Below are 20,799 nucleotides of genomic sequence, written 5' to 3'. Positions count from 1 at the left end.
AAAAGTCATGGGATACCTCTTAATATCGTGTCGGATCTCGTCACGCAACGCGTAGTACAGCAACTCGACTCAACAAGTCGTTGGAAGTCGCCTACAGAAATACTGAGACATGCAGCCTCTATAACCGCCCATAACTGCGAAAGCGTTGCCTGTGAAGCATTTTGGGCAAGAACTGACTTCTCCATCATTTCCCATAAGAGTTCGTTGATGGGTCTCACAGACCATCTCGTCCGCCGCTCGTGGTCTCGCGGTAGCGTTCTCGCTTCCCGAGCACGGGGTCCCGGGTTCGATTCCCGGCGGGGTCAGGGATTTTCACCTGCCTCGAGATGACTGGGTGTTTGTGTTGTCCTCATCATTTCATCATCATCCAGGAAAGTGGCAAAATTGGACTGAGCAAAGATTGGATAATTGTACGGGCGCTGATAACCACGCAGTTGAGCGCCCCACAAACCAAACATCATCATCATCACACACAGACCATCTCGGTGATGATGATGATGTTTAGTTTGTGGGGCGCTCATCTATGCGGTCATCAGTGCCCGTACAAAGTCGCAACTTTTACTCACTCCAATCTAGCCACTGTTACGGGTGATGATGATGATGATGATGAAATGATGAGGACAACACAAACACCCAGTCCCCGGACAGAGAAAGGACCATCTGGGTTGCCAGACCATTCGCTCGAAGTCTCCACAATGTGCTTCTGACAAATAGCGAAAAACAGTGACCAGGTGATGTGGCACATTGTCTTCCACAAAAATTCCGTCGTCGTGTGGGAACGTGAAGTCTGTGAATGGCTGCAAATTGTCTCCACGTAGACCAATATAGATTCAGTTGGACCAGGGGCCCAGTCCAATCCATGTAAACACAGACCCAACCTACTTGAACAGTGCCCCGTTGACAACTTGTTCCATAGCCACTTGGCGTCTGCACTGCACTCGAACCCTATCATCAGCTTTTACCAATTGAAGTCCTCTGACCTGGAACGGTTTTCCAGTCATCTAGGCCGGCCGCAGTGACCGAGCGGTTCTAGGCGCTACAGTCTGGAAAGGGGCGACCGCTACGGTCGCAGGTTGAAATCCTTCCTCGGGCATGGATGTGTGTGATGTCCTTAGGTCAGTTAGGTTTCAGTAGTTCTAAGTTCTAGGGGACTGATGACCTCAGCAGTTAAGTCCCATAGTGCTCAGAGCTACTTGAACCATTTTGAACCAGTCGTCTAGAGTCCAACCGTTATCGTCACGAGAACAAGACAGGCGCTGCAAGCGATGTCGTGCTGTTAGCAAAGGCACTCACTTTGGTCGTGGCTGCCATAGCCCATCTCGCCAAATTTCACTCCACTGTCCAAATGGATACGTTAGTCGTGCGTCCCACATTGATTTCTGCGGTTATTTTACGCAGTGTTCCTTGTCTGTTAACAGTGAAGACTCTATGCAAACGACGCTGCTTTCGGTCGTTAAGTGAAGGCGGTCGGCCACTGCTCTGTCCATGGTGAGAGGTACCGCTTGAAATATTGTATTCCGGCACACTCTTGACACTATAGATCTCGGAGCATTGAATTCCCTAACGATTTTTGAAACGAAATGCCCCATACCTCTAGCTTCAACTACTTTGCCACTTTCAAATCTGTTCATTCCCGTCGTGTGGCCTGTATCACGTCGAAAAACTTCTCACATGAACCACCCGAGTACAAATGACAATCCCGCCAATGCAGTACCCTTTTATACCTTGTGTATGCGATACTACGTGCATATTGCTATCTTGCGCCTTTTGTCACCGCACCTGCGTGTTCGTCTTGTCGTTAATGTGTACGTCTAAGCCCGTTTCTGGTATCTGAGTGAAGGAGGTTTGCTCCAGACTGGCTATTGTCACTGTTCACTCTGCCTCTACACCAAAGTCTTTGTTATGTAGGTTGATTCTTTAGAATAAGAAGTCAGCAACCATCCACTGTTGATAATGCTATTTATTCAAGTAAATACCTCTGTAACCAGTTTCGAAGCAATAGGTTCACCTTCAGAAAGCTGTTACACAAGATTAACCACAAGCAGAAAAAACCAGCCAAAAAAAAATTTTCTCAACTACAACAAATGTGCATCTTGTGAACAGCCATCTGAGGATGGGCCGGCCGAAGTGGCCGTGCGGTTAAAGGCGCTGCAGTCTGGAACCGCAAGACCGCTACGGTCGCAGGTTCGAATCCTGCCTCGGGCATGGATGTTTGTGATGACCTTAGGTTGGTTAGGTTTAACTAGTTCTAAGTTCTAGGGGACTAATGACCTCAGCAGTTGAGTCCCATAGTGCTCAGAGCCATTTGAACCATCTGAGGATGAAACCGTCTGATCGAAACTTGTTATGGGTCTATACTTAAACAAATAACACTATCAGTAGTGGCTGGTTGATGTTTTCTACTTTGAAACAGTCAATATACATTCCGTGCACAGCCACGGACTCAAAATCTCCGGTTTTCCACAAAACAGCATAAAGTCTCTGTTGCCTATGGTTCTACGTCAGTGGCAAAGGACTAATGGGAACTCGAGATCTCAGCCCAGGTGGCAATAATCTATTCCCGACAATTCGTGGCTCCCTGATATCAACTGTCCTTCGGCTGCACAGAGGCAGCCGAAATATTATACGACCTTCTCATGATATACTCCTTCTGGAAGGACCCATTCCTGCTCTTCTCGTCACAATGTTGTCCTGCGTGCGTCTTGTCAAGTCTGATTCCGCTGTATTTGCACCACAACGAATTTTCTCCGTCATCTAATTGTACGTGGCTCTCATATCCTCCAAGCCAATGATGGACTTCGGTGAAACTCTTCTGGGGACATGCGTTGCGATCTCCTGATTAAAGGTTCCATTACGGTTAAAATAACTTTACAGCCTACATAACTCATTCTTCCCTCCTCCTTTCTTGTCCTGGACCTACCCTGTAATTTCACAGACTCGGTATGTTAGTGAGAACGCTTAGAAATGTTTGCGACTCGCGTGACTGAGGCGGGACGTGGTACCAGCCTGGTGTCGGATGTGGGGCACCGACTGAAAGTCCCATCCCGGCTGGCTGGCACTCCGGGCCCCCGTCGTTATGCAGCAGTAATTTGGAACATATACTGTCTTGGAACATTATGAATTACCTGTCGGTGTTGACGGGCTAAAGTGAGGCGCAAAGCTTTGTGTTGTGCAGTCAGTCATCAAGGGTACAGGAGCAGGCCTACGGCTTCGAAAGCCCATGTCGATGATGTTTCGTTGAATGGTTCACAAAACTGAAATTTATTGATGGCCGAGCATTGAAATCTGCAGCAATCTGCAGAAAGGTTACACTTCTGCCACGTTGAATGATTGTCTTCAGTCGTCGTTGGTCCCATTCTTCCAGGATCTTTTTCCGGCCGTAGCGATGTCGGAGATTTGATGTTTTACCGGATTGCTGATATTCACGGTGCACTATTGAAATTATCGTACGTAAAAAGCCTATTTCATCGCTACCTCGGAGATGCTGTGTCCCATCGCTCGTGCGCAGACTATAACACAACGTTCAAACTCCCTTAAATGTCGATAACCTGCCATTTTAACAGCAGTAAGCGATCTAACAACTGCGCCAGACACTTGTTGTCTTACATAGACAATGGCGACCGCGACGCCGTATTCTGCCTGTTTAGATATCTCTGTATTTGAATACGCATGTCTGTACGAGTTTCTTTGAGTGCTTCAGTGTATATTCCTTTTAAGTTCTCTGTGTCTGCAGATGACAAACTGTGCAAGAAAATCAGCTATAACGAAAGACAGAGAAAGCAATACCTCGTAATTACAAGGTATTTATTAATAAATATTTTGTGTGATTTTAGATTTGTGGATACTTTTCTTACGAACTGAAATTGCTGTATGTACAAATAGAAAAGAGGAATCTGAATGTTATTTAATACAAAGAAAGTGAAACACCGGGTGATGACAGTGCAACTGCAGCGAAACATGTCTGGGTAGAAAGAAAAAAAAATGTATTTGCTCAATTCGGAACACACCCAAAACACATTGAACTTAGTAGCTGGAATGGTATTTTTGTTTCGTTCTGAGCCTGGGATAGTTTGCTCGGCAGTAGCGCTACAGGGTGCCACGGCAGTCGTGTGCTTACTTGAAGGCGTCGTCGTGCAGCTGGGGGAAGACGTTGGCGCCGACGCGCAGCTCTGCGAGGCTGGCGAGCGGCTGGAGCGCGGGCGTGGGCAGCGCGCGCAGCTGGTTGTCGTCCAGGTAGAGCACTCGCAGCGCGCCCAGTCCGGCGAAGGCGCGCGCGTCCACGCGCTGCAGCCGGTTCTCGCCCAGGTCCAGCTCCTCGAGAAGCGGCAGCGACGCGAACTGCGCCGCCGCCAGCTCCTCCAGGTAGTTGCGGCGCAGCGACAGCGCCGTCAGCGCGGCCAGCCCCTGCCACGTGCGCGCCGTCACGTTCGACAGCTTGTTGTGGTCCAGCCGCAGCTCGGCCAGCTTGCGCTGCGCCTCGAAGCTGCCCGCCGGGATGCTCAGCAGGTGGTTGTGCGACAGGTCCACGTAGTGCAGCTCCCCGTAGAACTGCGCACATGCATACCACACATGCTGCATAATAATCCACAATCCGTCCCGTATGAGGCACTTCGTATCAACTTATTTAAGAGACACAGTCGTGATCAGACTTGAGTTGTTAATTTTTATTTTTAGGTGACCGATTCGATCTTCTACGAGATCATCATCAGATCTACATTTCTCGATAACAGTAAGAATCGATGGCAAGGGGCAGCTAATCTGGGCAGTGTTCTATCCCCCTGATGAAGCTCTCTTAGAAGATCGAAACCGGCCTCCTAAAAATAAAGCTTAACGACTCATAAGCGATCACGACTTGTGTTTATTAAATAAGTTATAATATCAATAGACTGCTGTTTTTCCTGGAACAATATTCCAAAAGGATTTAAACTTCATATGAAATATCAAATCTAGAGTTTTATGTGACCCTTGACCCACAAGTTCAGTCACTTGTGGGTCGCCTGAGGTTTCTCATGTACCTTTACCAACATTCCTTTAAGGTTGGAAACCAAACAAAAGCTGCTATTTTCCATGTAATGTTTGAATGCAGTGAAAACGAGACTCACTCGAAAGTAAAAAATAGATTTTTGACTGAATTTTCATAGCCAAACTAAATATGGGATACCAACAAACTGACCACCCTGAGGCGTACTCTTACAAAAAAATGTTATTACTTCCAAGCAATTAGGATAACTAAGGAAAACTGAATTTGTGATTTGAGGTAAAACTACAGAACAGATTTTTCACAAGAGTGTGAAATAGATAAATCAGGTATGAAACTGATCAGCGTGAGGTCTCATTTTGTAACGTCTTAGTCACAAAATGAAACAGATTAGACGAACGTTTGATGCGACTTTGACTGATGCTCGATATCGTGTACAACTTAGAATCGTTAATAATAGTCGTAAAAAATTTTACCGCTTAACATCACGTAATTCACCAGACAAATATATTCTTATATCCTTTAAAATTCAAAACTGAATTTAAAATTCTCAATAGCCATGCCACTTGTAGTGCGTGATTTTGAGCTTAACTCAAAGGTGCGTCAAATTTTTAATCGGTTCTGTTTCTTACATCTACACATACCATTCCACAATTCATTTAACCATTTTTTCAATACTTTCATTATCGTCTAGTCATATTTCTTTATTCGAATCAGTTTTCGGCATATCGGCGATTTGGAGCATCGTCAGCAAACAATGGACCAGTGTCCACAATAGATATTAGTGTGTAGGGTACCAAAAGTTAGAAACACAGATACTATCACACATGCACAGTCGCGCGACCGCTACAGTCGCAGGTTCGAATCCTGCCTCGGGCATGGATGTGTGTGATGTCCTTAGGTTAGTTAGTCTTGTTATGTACCAAACACGTTAAATAACAGCGTTAAATAATAATTTACAATACGGGTGCAATAACAAACAAGACTGAATATACAGCTTGTATGTATATTACATTTAGGTTGTAAGGAAAAACAAAGTAAGAAGTAATAGCAAATGCGTTGGAGTACAAGTTTGTGCAAAAGACTGTGATCATTCGGACTGAGAACAGGGAGTGTGCTATAGATTAGTTGGATTATGTGAAAATTAACACTGGAGATGAACTAAGCTGATCATTTAGTATTACATTCATACAGTTTGTATATTTTAGTATTCTGTGTTTTCGTTATGTATTGTGTTCCGTACTATCAACGTTTTAAATTGTATTTTGACACCGTAATTTATCATGTTTCTCGATCAGACGTCAATCTCACATTTCTCATCCAAAACCATGCCATTGACAAACATTTTATACCTGTTGATAATATCTATGTATCTAATGTTTAGATTCATACCAGTGAGCTCAATACTAAAGTCCAGAGATTTCTCAAAAGCGTCTCTGCATAGAAAATCGTGACGTGTTTGGAGGGTCCGCAATATTGGCGAGGGGCATTCAGAGTTATTACAGCTTGTGCTTGTGACTTTTGACTGTTTCTTTCAATGAACCGCAAACTAAACCTAGACAGTGTCACGTAGTATCGATAAACACTAATTTCATTTCTCCTGTGTAGTAAAACGATTTGACAGCTTTCGCCAACCTGTCACGGCAGGTGTGACGTATTGCGTCATGGTCTGGCTTCATAGAATAGTCTTTCCTCTTTAGTGTTGAGCTCATTGTTTTGTTAACATCAGAATCACTTTTGGACGCCAGTCAGATATTTCCTGAGATGGTGCAATAAGCCGACAACCGATACAAAATAAATAATAAAGAATAAAAATGCAACTAGGAAACCTATATGTAATATTTTCTACTGTGCAAGACTGCATACTACACATGGATATTTCGTTCGACGTTTAAGCTACCGGAGACTCACATTGTTTACTGTTACTGAAACCCTACTACACTATCATTACAAATAGCGAAAACTGACACAAGAAAGTATCTATGATATCAGAGGCAAAAATATCTCAGTACTTATGAGTACGCAGGATCCGAGATAACTGGGAATGTATGGTCACGCTCCAGCAACGACTGTGGTAAGTAATATTCTCCGAGTTAGTGCAAATATACATTGCCTGGGAAAAAGAAAGTGAAGCATCCATAAGAGGTAAAGGGAAATAAAGAAAAATTTCGAGTTGAGAGGGTACGTTATGTTATTTCAGTGATTACAATATTGAGTCAAATTTACAAAGAACTTGACAGTATGAGCCCACTTATCAATATGCAACTGTATCCCGTGTGGCCGAGCGGTTCTAGGTGCTTCAGTCTGGTACCGCACGACCGCTACGGCCGCAGGTTCGAATCCTGCCTCGGGCATGGATGTGTGTGATGTCCTTAGGTTAGTTAGGTTTAAGTAGTTCTAAGTTCTAGGGGACTGATGACCATAGATGTTAAGTCCCATAGTGCTCAGAGCCATTTGAACAACAACGACGTTTTACTATTGTACATATAAATAATATTTTTTTTTCCATCGGATTTTTCGTTAAACTTGAGTAATTGATGTTCTGATTTCATTTGTTTTCTTGTTTCAAGCCACTACGTTAAGAAAACTGTAAACAATTTTCAATGTGAATATTAATGTTTATGTCAAATGTCAAACAATATTGTAGTAGAATTGATGTGAAACAAATGTTGAGGCTGTTGTAAAATGTTAATATTGTAATTGTGCGTCTGGTCCGTACGTAGGCAATGTATTAGGATATGTAGAATGCAAAACCTCGGGTGAATACCCTGTCTGTAAGGGAGCGGTAAAAGGTGGATGGCAGGCGAGCGCGGGAAAATGCGCACGGGCGCTGCACGGCACAACGGGCTCAGCAGTAGTAGTTGGAGTTTGGCATTGGTCTGAGCAACACGTTCTGGAGCGAGGAGGCTCTCCTGGAAGACGTAGATTCATTGAGCCTCGGGTATGCCGTCCCAACGCCCATACAGCACGGCAAAATTCCATAGGCACTAAATGGAAAATTATTGCGACGCTATGAAGAAATAGTGCCGATACGTCAAGAGCCATAGCTGTGGTTGTATGTGTGCTTTGTGCCTCGCCATCTCGCCGCCTGCCAACCGCCGCATCGATACGAACAGGTTGAAACTTTTAGTACTGTATTCGTATGGACCAGTGTTACTTTTGTTCCATACTGTTCAATAACAACTTAAATTTTACCAGAACTTTCCTATTATTCAATTATCCTCACAACTGACCTAGATAGGGTCCTTTCCAAATGTTGTGCAATCCGAGTGTCCCGAAATGAAAAATTAAATTTTGTGTTAATAACAATTACCTGCAGACCTAACTATGTAAGAATGGTGTTTAAAGAACTGTTTTGTTAATGAACCAGTAAATGAATAACGAAGGTCTGACAAAGTTGGAAGATAGCTTTAATATTGATTTAGTAATGAAGTTTAATTATCTCGAGACAGATATAAAGGTATTTAAATGAGTAGGAAATAAGATAGAGAGAGTAGTAACTCATATATTGGAAATCTTGAGCGCATAATGGTGTCAGTAATTAATTTTCTTTTTATACAGTGATCATAACAGTTTCAGGGTCCCCCCCCTTTTTTTTTATTCATTTGAATTCTGAAGTGTTCTAAATTGATTTGACCAGCAAAAGTTAAAGTCAATATAAAATCCAAAATTTATCAGTGTTTTTATCTTTAACAAAATTGACATTGTGTGTGTGACTCGAAAGTGCTGTTTCTAGGGTAACCTATGCCCGATTTTAATCAGATCAATAGACAGTACGAAGTTTTGTAGTATACATTATAGTGTAGTGTTATGTATTTATGGTTTTTCCATATCAGTACAGAACGTGAAAGTATCAGTTCAATAGATTTTCTGGTTCTAAAATTCTACTATATTATTCAGTGTTACTACTTGTTGCTTTGCACGAATATCTGCCAACTTGTACAGGGAAGAAACACAGTTAATGCCTAATTAGGCTGGCGACCGTATTATTAACAAATTGGTAGCATCTGTTGTGCTTTCTTTTGTCCGTCCTGACGTGTAGTTGCGTTCCGAACTTACTTGACGTATCATTGTTATTACAGAGTGGGTGTAAGTCTGATTAGCCACCATTCAGGTACACGCGGTCAATATCTATACAAAAATCCTGTCTTGTAAAGTGAACCCCATTCACTTATCATAGTACAGGCTTTAATGAGTATTTTGCGCCCCAAGCGCACGTTACACTATGAATTGTATGTTGCTTAGACCAACATCCGAAAGTTGCAAATAGTTACGGAGATTTATCCTTCCATAACGAGGAAGGCAAATCCGTGCGTTAGTATCGCCGGCGTGTGATACACACAACGTGTTGCAGCAGCGTCAGGTTGTGTGGCACCATAAAAGACTTCGCGTTATTCAAGGTAATGGAAAACCTAAGGAAAATCAAAAACAGCATACTTGCTGTAGCAAATAAATCTTACAGAACTACTCTTGCCTTTTTTTTATTTACAGTCATAGTTAGTTCCGACACTACACCTTACGCATAAAGAGTAAATCCCAACATATAAAGTCGCGAAAACTGAATTGTTTTTCAATTTGGGCAACCTTTTAATCGCATTAACATTCTCTCTTAAGTTGTTTCACATACTTAATTGTCTAATATTAGTTTTAATTCCATGTTTTACGGACTCTGCGATCTTTGAAGCTATGTGATGAAATAAACCATCCACTTAAATATTTTTCACAACGTTGTATCTTCATATTAAAGTGCGATTTGCTCTTTAAGTTCAAAATGGTTCAAATGGCCCTGAGCACTATGGACTTAACAGCTATGGTCATCAGTCCCCTACAACTTGGAACTACTTAAACCTAACTAACCTAAAGACATCACAACACATCCATGCCCGCGGCAGGATTAGAACCTGCGACCGTAGCGGTCGCGCGGTTCCAGACTGAAGCGCCTAGAGCCACTCGGCCACACCGGCCGGCGCTCTTTAAGTGTTTTTGTATACAATAGCATTTGGCAATAAGGCTATAGCTTCGAAACTAATTATAATTAAATAAATAAGAAAGGTGTACCTCTTTAAGATTTATAAGGGACTGTCAAGCGAAAATGAGACACATTGAAAAAAGTAAATAAAGTGTTTATTATTTCAAAATTAATCGCCCTAAGTGTTAATGCTTTTATCCCACTATGAGACAAGATGGAAAAGTGTTTGCGGTTGCCTATGGAACCATGATTGTACCCTGTCGCGCACCTATCCTTCTGAAGCAAATTGACGGCCAAGAATGTCTTCCTTCATTGCTCCGAAAACATGGAAATCGCACAGGGACAGATCGTCACAATTAACGCACAGCGGTACGCGGACACTTTGCAAAACTAAAGCGCGCCGTCAAGTCTAGACGACCAGTAATGTTGAAAGATGGCAACATTCTGTTAGGACGTGTCGCCAAGGTTATTCCGACTACACTGCAGAAGTTTTGCTTCAAAGCCATAATACATCCCCTTTATAGTCCCGATGTCTCCCATACGATTTCCATATTTTTACTGTCCAGAAGAAAGACATTCACTGCCGTCGATTTGTTGAGGACGAAGAGGTGCAAGCTTGGGTACAATCATGGTTCCGAAGGCAACCGAATTATTTATTTATTAACCATTATGGCGATTACTTTTGAAATAATAAGCACCTTACTTACTTCTTTTCCAAGTGTCTCGTTTCCATTTGAGTACCTTCTATATTTTTGTCAGCTAGGGACCGGAAACAATTTTTTCTGAAAAATGGAGATCATGAAACAGTCCTGTTTCATTTGACCCAAACGGTCGGTTAAATCCTTTTAAGGTGTTTAATGGCAAGAGTGGCTACTAAACGCAGGTTCATGCACATTGCAGCTTGTGTTCCACATTGATCAGAGAATTAACTCTTAGCGTTCGTACCTCGTACATGATGTCTCAAAGAGACATTCTACATAAATGAAGGTAGAAAGAAGGCGTTAATCTTAATTCACGCGTCGAAACTAAAAGTTTCCCTTGGCGCTTGTTGTAAGTTGTCAGTTCATGCGATTGCTGGCAGGGGTCAACAAGGAGCAACTACCTCACTCGCTCGTCGACTACCGTACGTCGACTCGAAAAGCCGCTAACAGAGTAACAAAAACCGTTTTGTATTCTCCATTTCAACAGGTGCAGTTCAGCCACAACTGACGTAATTTTCGTCCAGAGCACGGGGCTGTGTCTCCCACACCTTAAAGCCTTCCACGGCGGCACGGCATTGTGCCACTGGTCTGGTTGCCTTAAGACGCAGTATATGATTGTTTTTCAAAAAATGGTTCAAATGGCTCTGAGCACTATGGGACTCAACTGCGGAGGTCATTAGTCCCCTAGAACTTAGAACTAGTTAAACCTAACTAACCTAAGGACATCACAAACATCCATGCCCGAGGCAGGATTCGAACCTGCGACCGTAGCGGGCTTGCGGTTCCAGACTGCAGCGCCTTTAACCGCACGGCCACTTCGGCCGGCATGATTGTTTTTGTGTCAGAATTTGCGTAACACAGCGTGTGTGTGTGTCTCCCCTGCCAACAACTGGTAATAACGCTGCATAACCACAGCAGTGAACTCCACAAACACCATCATCGTTCGGACGTGCATCCGAGATGGTTTATTTCTTGTTTCGGTATTTCCGCTGATAGCCTTACAGGCATTTTTAGGGTGAGTCCCTCGCAGACTTTAAACCATTATACACGACACGGTTGACTAAACGCGCGTTTACTCCACGGGGTATTGTAACAAGTGGTTTAAATTCTACCAGCGACTCGCCTTGATGATGGCTCTAAGATTATCAGCAGAAATTCAGAAGAAGAAATAATACTATCCTGGATCCACGACCGAAAGTGGTTCAAATAATGCAGCCGGGAAAAGTTCAAGAGAAACACCAGACATACTCGCAAAAGGACGGAAAACTTTGACTCTCGTCTATGTTGTGCGTCCAGTGGAGATACATCGCACAATTCTGATTGGGAAATAAAACCTTTGATCCTAAAAATGATTCTACAATATATATCTAGCCAATTTTTCAGATTGTCACACTTTCGATCAGTTAAAGGGAATCTTCAGATTTAATTAATCTTGAAATGCGAAAAGTTCAAATGGTTCAAATGGCTCTGAGCACTATTGGACTTAACTTCTCAGGTCATCAGTCCCCTAGAACTTAGAACTACTTAAACCCAACTAACCTAAGGACATCACACACATTCATGCCCGAGGCAGGATTCAAACCTGCGACCGTAGCGGTCGCGCGGTTCCAGACTGTAGCGCCTAAACCGCTCGGCCACTCCGGCCGGCGTGCCAAAAGTCAAAACACAAATAGTGACTAATTGGTTCTGAATATTATTATTAATTAGTCGAAAATGCTAATCGTTTGTGTCAACTTGCAACTGAGGCTGTTAAAATTAATGAGTAGCGCAAATTCCAAATTTCTCATTAGTCACGGGAAACCAAAAACAATGTACATCTTTTTATACATAACTAAGGACGAGTACTGCTACGACAGAACTATAGTGCTCAATTCATCGCTGCATAAAAAAACGAGGCAGATTATAAAAAAACAATTTATTAAGAATGTTCTATGAATCATTCCAGAGACTGATTACTTGTAAGTGTCAAGAAGCAACTTTTTGTGTAAAGTGTCATTAATACGGAAGAATTACGTTTTATTTGTGATAATAAAAGTTCAGAAACACAGCAGTAATGTTTGATATAGTGAAACTGTACTCAAAATTATTTCTCATATCTTCTAAAGTTCTTACAAGAGAATAAAAAAAATTAGGCCCGCGGAAAATATCTCCCTGTATTGAATTTGTTTCATACAGAACACCATTCTTGGGATCAGATATTGTCAACTTTAACACAGGACTCGTTGTGATGTTGAGGAACAAATGGCAACATCGTCGACAGATCTTTCTGTTTTGCAGTTAATAAAAGCAGCTAGTCTTTCAGGAGAAATACGGTCTGACTTACATCGGGTATGGTCTTCCCTCTTTTGAATAAATTGACGTTCTTCAATTCTTCTGTTTCAGAATAAGAATTTTCAGCATCTATGCGAGGTGGATGAGTAAGGAACACTTTCATCATACTGAATTTGCAGATATTCCCCGCCTGCATTAACAACAATGTTTCAGCAGCATCTTTAAAGTCAAACGTGTCAGTTTTATGCACTAGCATTGCTTCGAATGGTTTCATACCTTTAACTGAGTCAAAAATTTAGTGTAAATCTTGCAAAATAAATGCCTTGTTTATCTCTCTTCGTTTCTCTTTAACTGCAAAATTTCTGTCGCAGTTCAAAAAGCTGTGCCCACTCATCAAAAACTTGAGTGTTACCTCTTCAAAACATCCCACACATATCACAAACATCATCAAAACCAGAATGGACGCGACTTTGACGCCTGGCACGTGCAAGTCCAGAGGTGAGCACTACTTGGCAAAAAGTCCGTGTGGCAGCTACGAATATCTGAAACATTTTCTCCGAGATTTGGCCCTTGCAACATGTCTAGGGACATGCAACACAGTATCGATACCACAATAGAACTGAAAACACGTTTCGTGAAAAAAATTGCACTTAGAACGTTTAACATTTCCACTCTCTAAAATTTTTTTAAAAAAACATACAGTTGCAGTTGGTCTCATGACAATACGTCATCTGTCATCGTAACTGTAAAAAAGTACGGGCTGTTGCATGTGCATGTATGTAAACCATTCACCCTCATAAAATCGTATGGATCTTTTGATAATAACACCTTTGCAGATCGAATTTTCTCATTTTGAGGAGACAGAAGGAGCGACCGGTTTTACTTGCTAAAAACATTCAAAAACCACTATCGCATATATAGTTCTTTATTTAAAACAACCGGGTTCGACAGACTGTGTTCATCTTATGTTTGACCTCGCGCCAAGTTGTCATGTAGATAAATAACAGCATATTATAAGAGGTTTGTCAGAACTTAAATTTTAAAAACCGAAAACATCTTTTTCAAACGTCTATGACCTTATATGTACAGCTCACAGATGACTGTTACGTCACAAAAATACAGTACAACCTTATACACCGTTTAAAGTAGATTTTCAACGTTTAGCGTATGTCCAAATTATACAAACTGATGAGCTGCTGTGCACTGTGTTTTTGTGACCAATCAACTGAGAGCGGCGTATATATATGGACATGGCCATTTGCACAAGGTGCTTCATGTTTTTAAATATTTTTGTTACGACAAACCTTTTTTTTTATAATGTGCTGTTTTCTATCCACATGTCTACTAGGTCCAACTTAAAATGTGCACGTTTCATAACAAAAAGATTTTTTAAGACCCGAAGATGACAACAAAGCCCATCGAAACGAGTTGTCTTAAATAAAGAAAAATTTATGCGGTCTTCGTTCTTGAATGTTTTTACCTTGCAGTAAGTTGCGCTCGTCAAAATTTACGCCAATGGTTGCTATCTTCATTCACGTGGAAGATACAGTCCTGTGAAATCGGACGATTCAGTTATTTCAGGATAGGAAGTATGGGCGCTCACCTGGAAGGCGGCGTGCACCGTCTTGATGCGGTTGTGCTTGAGCACGAGCCGCTGGATGGCAGGGTTGAGCGTGATGGGGATGACGTCCAGGTTGGTCTCGATGCAGGTGACGACGAGCGTCTTGTCGTCGCAGCTGCAGCCCACGGGGCAGAAGTCGGGCGAGCGCGCCGCCCCCGCCGCCCCCAGGCACGCGAGCAGCGCCAGCAGCGCCGCCGCGGCCGCCGCCAGCGCAGACACGCAGCCTCCGCCTCCGACGCCGCCACCGCTTCCGCCCCCGCGACCGCCACGCCGCGCACACATCTGCAACAGCGATAGCATACCGCTCAGCAAGTGGACGTGCCGGTTCGGCCGCCAACGCACCTGTTTAAATCTAGAGAAAATAGGAGTAATCCGTTGAATTACAGACCCGTATCACTAACGTCGATTTCAGTGGGATAGTGGAATATACACTGCTCTTGAACATTATGAATCATCTCGAAGAAAACGATTTATTGACACATAGCGAACACGGATTCATGAATCATTATTCCCGTTGAACACAGGTAGCTGTTTATTCTCACGAAGTAATGAGTGCTATCGACCGGGGACGTCAAATTAATTCAATATTTTCTGATTTCCAGAAGGCTTTTGACACCGTTCCTGACAAGCGACTTCTAATTAAGTTGCGTGCTGTAGCCCACCTTCTTAGCTAAGTTGTAACGTGGTTGCCACCTGTGCAGCGGGCGCGGGTTCGATTCCCAGCCGGGTTGGAGATTTTCTCCGCTCGTGGACTGGGTGTTGTCTTGTCCTCATCATCATTTCATCCTCATCACCGGCACGCAAGTCGCCCAATGTGGCGTCGATTGAAATAAGACTTGCATTGCCGACCGAACTTGCCCGGATGCGGGCTCCCGGCCAACAATGCCAAACGCTCATCTCCATTTTTCTTTGCTTGCTACGGAATATCGTCTCAGTTGTGTGACTGGATTCGTGGTATCCTGTCGGAAAAGTCACAGTTCGTAACAGCTGACAGAAACTCATCGAGTAAAACAGAAGTAATATCTGGCGTTCTCCAACGAAGCGTTACAGCCCTCTGTTGTTTCTGATCTACATAATCGGATTAGGAGACGATCTGAGCAGCCTTCTCCGATTGTTTGCAGATGATTCTGTCATTTACCGTCATTTAACGTCATCAGATGATCGAAACGAAAAATGATTTAGACAAGACATCTGTATGGTGCAAAAAGTGTCAATTGACTCTAAATAAGAAGTCTTAAGTCATCCATCCGAGGCAGTTAACTGTTATGTAGACAAGCGCCTGTGATGTAGATATAGAGAAGCGTCACGAATTCTAATGTTCATTAGTTATACCAGTTCCTACTTACTGCAGTATGAACCCGAACACCACTGACCAATTTTCTGAGGCTCTTCACGGATATTTTACGAGTATTTTGTGTAACTAATCTCCAGTGGCTCTTTCCAAAGCAGCTGCATTTCGTTTGATTCCTTATCCCCATGTGTGTTTGTATTCGAACTGCGCTGGAAGTACACTGACGAGCCGAAACATTATGACCAGCGCTCTTCGTGAGACTGACGCCGCCTGGTGGGGCTATGGTCACGTGACGGGCTAAGCAAAGTACATTAGCAAAGCAGGTACGTACGTGAACTCAATCTAGCAGCGATGAGGACCGTAATTGCGCACATTGAGAACGTAGGTGACTTCGACAGAGCGCAGATTGTTACGGTCCAGCGCTTAGCAACGACCATCTCAGAAATGTGGAAGCTTGTCATCTGTTTGCGTGCTTCCTACTGTACGTCCTAGCAAGATTACATCTTGATAAAAACATAGTGTCGGAGAAACGAATCTACTCTTTCCTTGATAGCAGTGCATCATCTTTTATTGCCGATTAATCTATGTTAAACTCAGCAAAGGACATAGTCCCGGTGCCTTTAATAAAAATGGCTCTGAGCACTATGGGACTTAACATCTGAGGTCATCAGTCTCCTAGAACTTAGAACTACTTAAACCTAACGACATCACACACATCCATGCCCGAGGCAGGATTCGAACCTGCGACCGTAGAGGTTGCGCGGTTCTAGACTGTAGCGCCTAGAACTGCGCGACCGTCCCGGTGCCTTTAACAGCTGAAATGTTCAAAGTCTCTTATCACTTAGACATGCGTTCAAGTGTACATAGCAACTATAAAAAGAAGCACTAATTTAAAGAACATAACACTAATTGTCATCTTATCAATAGTCAATACTGGAACCAGGGAACCACTAAATACGATTTTAGCAAGGGCTAGGATATACAAAGAGGCCACAGATATTCAAAGCATAAAAACAACTTTGACGGAAAAGAATAAGACTGAAATTACACGAAGTGGGAGCCTTAATGCTAAAGCGAACAGCAGTACAAATTCTCTAACACAAGTTGGCGAGACTCCGCAATCTCAGTCAGCGGTCTGATGACGTCACGACACGATCGCTGCGCAGATACGTATATTTATACGTATGCTTAGCTTGTTTGAATTTGAAATTACTATCTGAGACTTTACAGCCTCTAATGATGTCTCCAGCATTACGGGACGAAACGTTAGGATGTCTTAAACCACGGGTAAATGGCCACAAAACAAAAACCACCAAGGTTGTTAGAAGAGACTCTAGTCTGTAAAGTGGAACAAGTAATGAAGCAAATAATACGCAGTCTGTGGTGGTTTATCTCTATATTAATAAGCAGTGAAAGAGATGTGCGATCCATCAGAGTGACATGAAGATGCAAGTTTTGGTAAAGGCTGGGAGCCACAGAGCTACAATTGACATGGGTTCCTTGTAGTGGTACACCGACATGTTTCGTTTTGCACACAGTGACAAACAGGAAAGTCTTGATCACGTCCTTCATTTGCCTCAGACAGGCTGAGTCTCAGTACTCTGCAATTTAATCACAAAAACGAACAATAACAGCATCCAGCAATTGACATGGGTTCCTTGTAGTGGTACACCGACATGTTTCGTTTTGCACACAGTGACAAACAGGAAAGTCTTGATCACGTCCTTCATTTGCCTCAGACAGGCTGAGTCTCAGTACTCTGCAATTTAATCACAAAAACGAACAATAACAGCATCCAGCAGCTCAATACAATCACTTGATGGAAAATTTTTAACACATTAGCTGAAAGAAAATTGAGTGTTAATCGATACTCCGCTAGTAGCCGGTCCTCGTTGTACATCATCATCATCAGTTATCTGCTATATTAGCAGGGCCTTTGCCTCTCCATTTTCTGCGATCCATTGCTTCCTTCTTAAGGCTGCTGTATGTTGTACCGTCCATCATGTCATCCAGTATCTGTAATCTCTTCCTTCCTCGCTTCCTTTTCCCTTCTACATAACCTTCTAAAACTGTTTTTATAAGTCCGTCATTCTTTCTTAATACATGCCCAATCCAATTTCTTTTTTTCTCTTTATTACACCTATTAACTGTCTTTTCTCTCCCACTCTTCTCAGAACCTCTTCATTTTTTACTCTGTCCATCCAACTTATTCTTTCCATCCTCCGCCATGTCCAGATCTCAAAAGCCTCCAGCCTTTCTCTGCCTTTCTTCCTCATAGTCCATGTTTCAGCGCCATATAGAAGAACACTCCATACAACATATTTTATCAGTCTCTTCCTGAGTTCTCTGTCCATACCGCTGCAGAAAATTCTCCTTTTCTTATAAAATGCCTCTTTTGCCATTGCTACCCTTGTTTTAATTTCTGTGGTGCACTTCCAGTCGGTGTCTATCCTGCTAGCAAGATACTTAAAATTTTGCACCTATTCTAGTATTTCTCCATTCATCATAATTTTTATTTCCTTATTCCCTTCTCGTGCCAATACCTTTGTTTTATTTGTGTTAATTTTCATTCCATATTTTTTCCGTTAGTTTCAATGGTGTCCACCAAATCCTGTAATTCTTTTTCCCCTGTGGCTAGAAGGACTATGTCATCAGCAGACCTCAAACACCCTACTTTTATTCCTCCAATTTCTACTCCTTTGTCATCTAATGAGCATTGGCCAATCATATTTTCCAAGTAGAGGTTGAAAAGAGTAGGTGATAGACAGCATCCTTGTCGTACTCCTTTTCCTAGTCTGATCGCCGGTCGAAGTGGCCGTGCGGTTAAAGGCGCTACAGTCTGGAACCGCAAGACCGCTAAGGTCGCAGGTTCGAATCCTGCCTCGGGCATGGATGTTTGTGGGGTCCTTAGGTTAGTTAGGTTTAACTAGTTCTAAGTTCTAGGGGACTAATGACCTCAGCAGTTGAGTCCCATAGTGCTCAGAACCATTTGAACCTAGTCTGATTCAGTTTGTACTTTCTCCTCTCACTTTAATTGAAACTTCTTGATTAATATATAATGAGTTTATAAGTCTTCTGGTTTTCCATTCCACTCTCTTTTCCCTCATTATAGTCGCCAGCTTGTCCCAAACCGCATTGTCAAATGTCTTTTCTAGATCGATGAAGCACATATATGGTATAGATCTCTTCCTCGTTGTACATACAGCTCACATATTCAAAAGTCTATAATTAAGGCTGTGCATAGTAGGAGGCGCATGGAAACAATAGTAAGACCTCGTTCCCATTAAACTATCTGTAAAGATGGCCACATAGGCACAACTTAAACTGGAATAAATATGGAAATCCCCGAAAGGAATAACAGCTATGGCCATGTTCAAAAACATATAGCATTTCCAAGAGGACTGATGAAAAATATGTAAAAAACCTAAATGGATGTTAATCCATTTACCGATCCCATCCGTCCACTGCTCAGCAGTTTTCCTCAGTTTATAACTTTCTAACACTTAAAAGCTCTAAAGGCAGCACAGGGTCGTCTGGTTCCACGGCGAGTGGCTGATGTAATCTAGTTGTCCTGAAGAGGCAGCTGAAAATACGGTCGAAACGTCGGTTGCGTACTTTTATTTTTGAATAATAATACAGCTTAACACCCATACCGATTTTATTCAAATTTTAAAGGCAATATTTGCCTTTATATTCCTTCACAGTTTCAATAAAAATGGAAAGCCGCATTACTAAACTGCAAAATGTTCCAACGTTTCGACCATTACTGCAAGCGGTCATCATCAAGATGACTGATGATAGTTACCACACCAAAGCGCTTTCGTTGTTTCATAGCAGTGAGCAGCTGCAATGTAATGTTTCTTTAGGCAAGTGCATTAGTTTCTCGTGCATCACTTGCACTTTTCCACATCTAATGAAGCTTTAAAAGGAACACACACACACACACACACACACACACGCACACACAAACACATACGCACAGTGTCTCGCGCGCCACAAGACAGCTAAACTTGGGCGCGGCCTTAGTGTCGCCCGTATTTAACTTGCGAGTTATCGCCCGCAGAGAGGAAGGCCAAAGTTTGAGAAGCAACGCTCCCAAACAAAAGTTTCCGAGGAGTGGCGCGGCGCGAGGTGGTTTCCGCGCTGGCCTCGGTTCGCCTCTTCGCTCCTCGCAAATTGCGCCGCAAGACTGCGCGCGGGGGCGCTGCGCGCTGAGTTAGAAACCTTAAAGAGGCGACGATTCCTGCCCGGCGCGAGAAGAGCAACTGGGTCGGCTGGGGCGTCGCGACCGCACACACATTTCCAGCGGGACGCGCAAAATGAATTAGCAGCAGCCGTAAACAGCGGTCTCTCAGCTCTGTGTGTGTGTGTGTGTGTGTGTTGTCGGGATATACGCGCTAAAGTGGGACGCGAATTGTTGCGCAGTGGCGTCGTGACCGCAGCAGCAGAAACGTGGAACAACGGCTGCGAGGCCCCACCACGCAGAAGATCCCCGCCGCTGGGTGCACAAAGCAGGGACGCCTAGCGCACGTGTCGCCCTACGGGGAAAAGGAAGAACGGAATGAAAGGGCCGACACCGGGGTCCGAAGGGAATGAAGACGGAAACAGTGAGAGATAGGGAACGGACGGAACAGGATAGAACGAGGAAAGGACAGAGAGTGGGCAGAGGGGGGGGACTCCGCAGATGGCGGTTCGCCGGTATTGATGGCTCGGACGAGGGCGAAACGGAAGAAAGAAACACGCACGACATTGTGCATAATTAACGCATCGGACGGCGAAGACGCCTAGGGGCTTGCGTGAGAGCGCGGCTGGTTGTAGAGGAGAGGGAAAGAGGGGGAGGAGGGAGGAAGAGGGGAGGCGAGGGGCAGCAGTGGCAGGGGCTATTCCATCCGAGACTAATTTCGGAAGATCAAACAGCGCGTCGGACGCGTGAATGCGATCCGGACCCGCAGTTTTAACGCGTTCCGA

At 43.4% G+C, this 20,799-nt stretch overlaps 1 protein-coding gene across 1 annotated transcript in view; it reads right to left on the bottom strand.

Moving 5' to 3' along the window:
• The window catches only part of LOC126477843 (leucine-rich repeat-containing protein 4-like), a gene marked incomplete at its 5' end in the record, with an annotated part of 65,374 nt that extends 50,654 nt beyond the window's left edge, over positions 1-14,720 (bottom strand). The window contains 2 exons of the mRNA XM_050103650.1: positions 4,118-4,548; positions 14,523-14,720. Coding sequence (XP_049959607.1) covers positions 4,118-4,548; positions 14,523-14,720 — 629 coding nt within the window. The remainder of the gene's footprint in view (positions 1-4,117; positions 4,549-14,522) is intronic.
• Between the last annotated feature and the right edge of the window lie 6,079 nt (positions 14,721-20,799).

The sequence above is a fragment of the Schistocerca serialis genome, chromosome 1, assembly GCF_023864345.2.
Source record: "Schistocerca serialis cubense isolate TAMUIC-IGC-003099 chromosome 1, iqSchSeri2.2, whole genome shotgun sequence".
NCBI lineage: Eukaryota > Metazoa > Arthropoda > Insecta > Orthoptera > Acrididae > Schistocerca > Schistocerca serialis.
The sequence above is the reverse complement of the archived record's forward strand: the minus strand, read 5'-3'. Positions and strand labels throughout refer to the sequence as shown.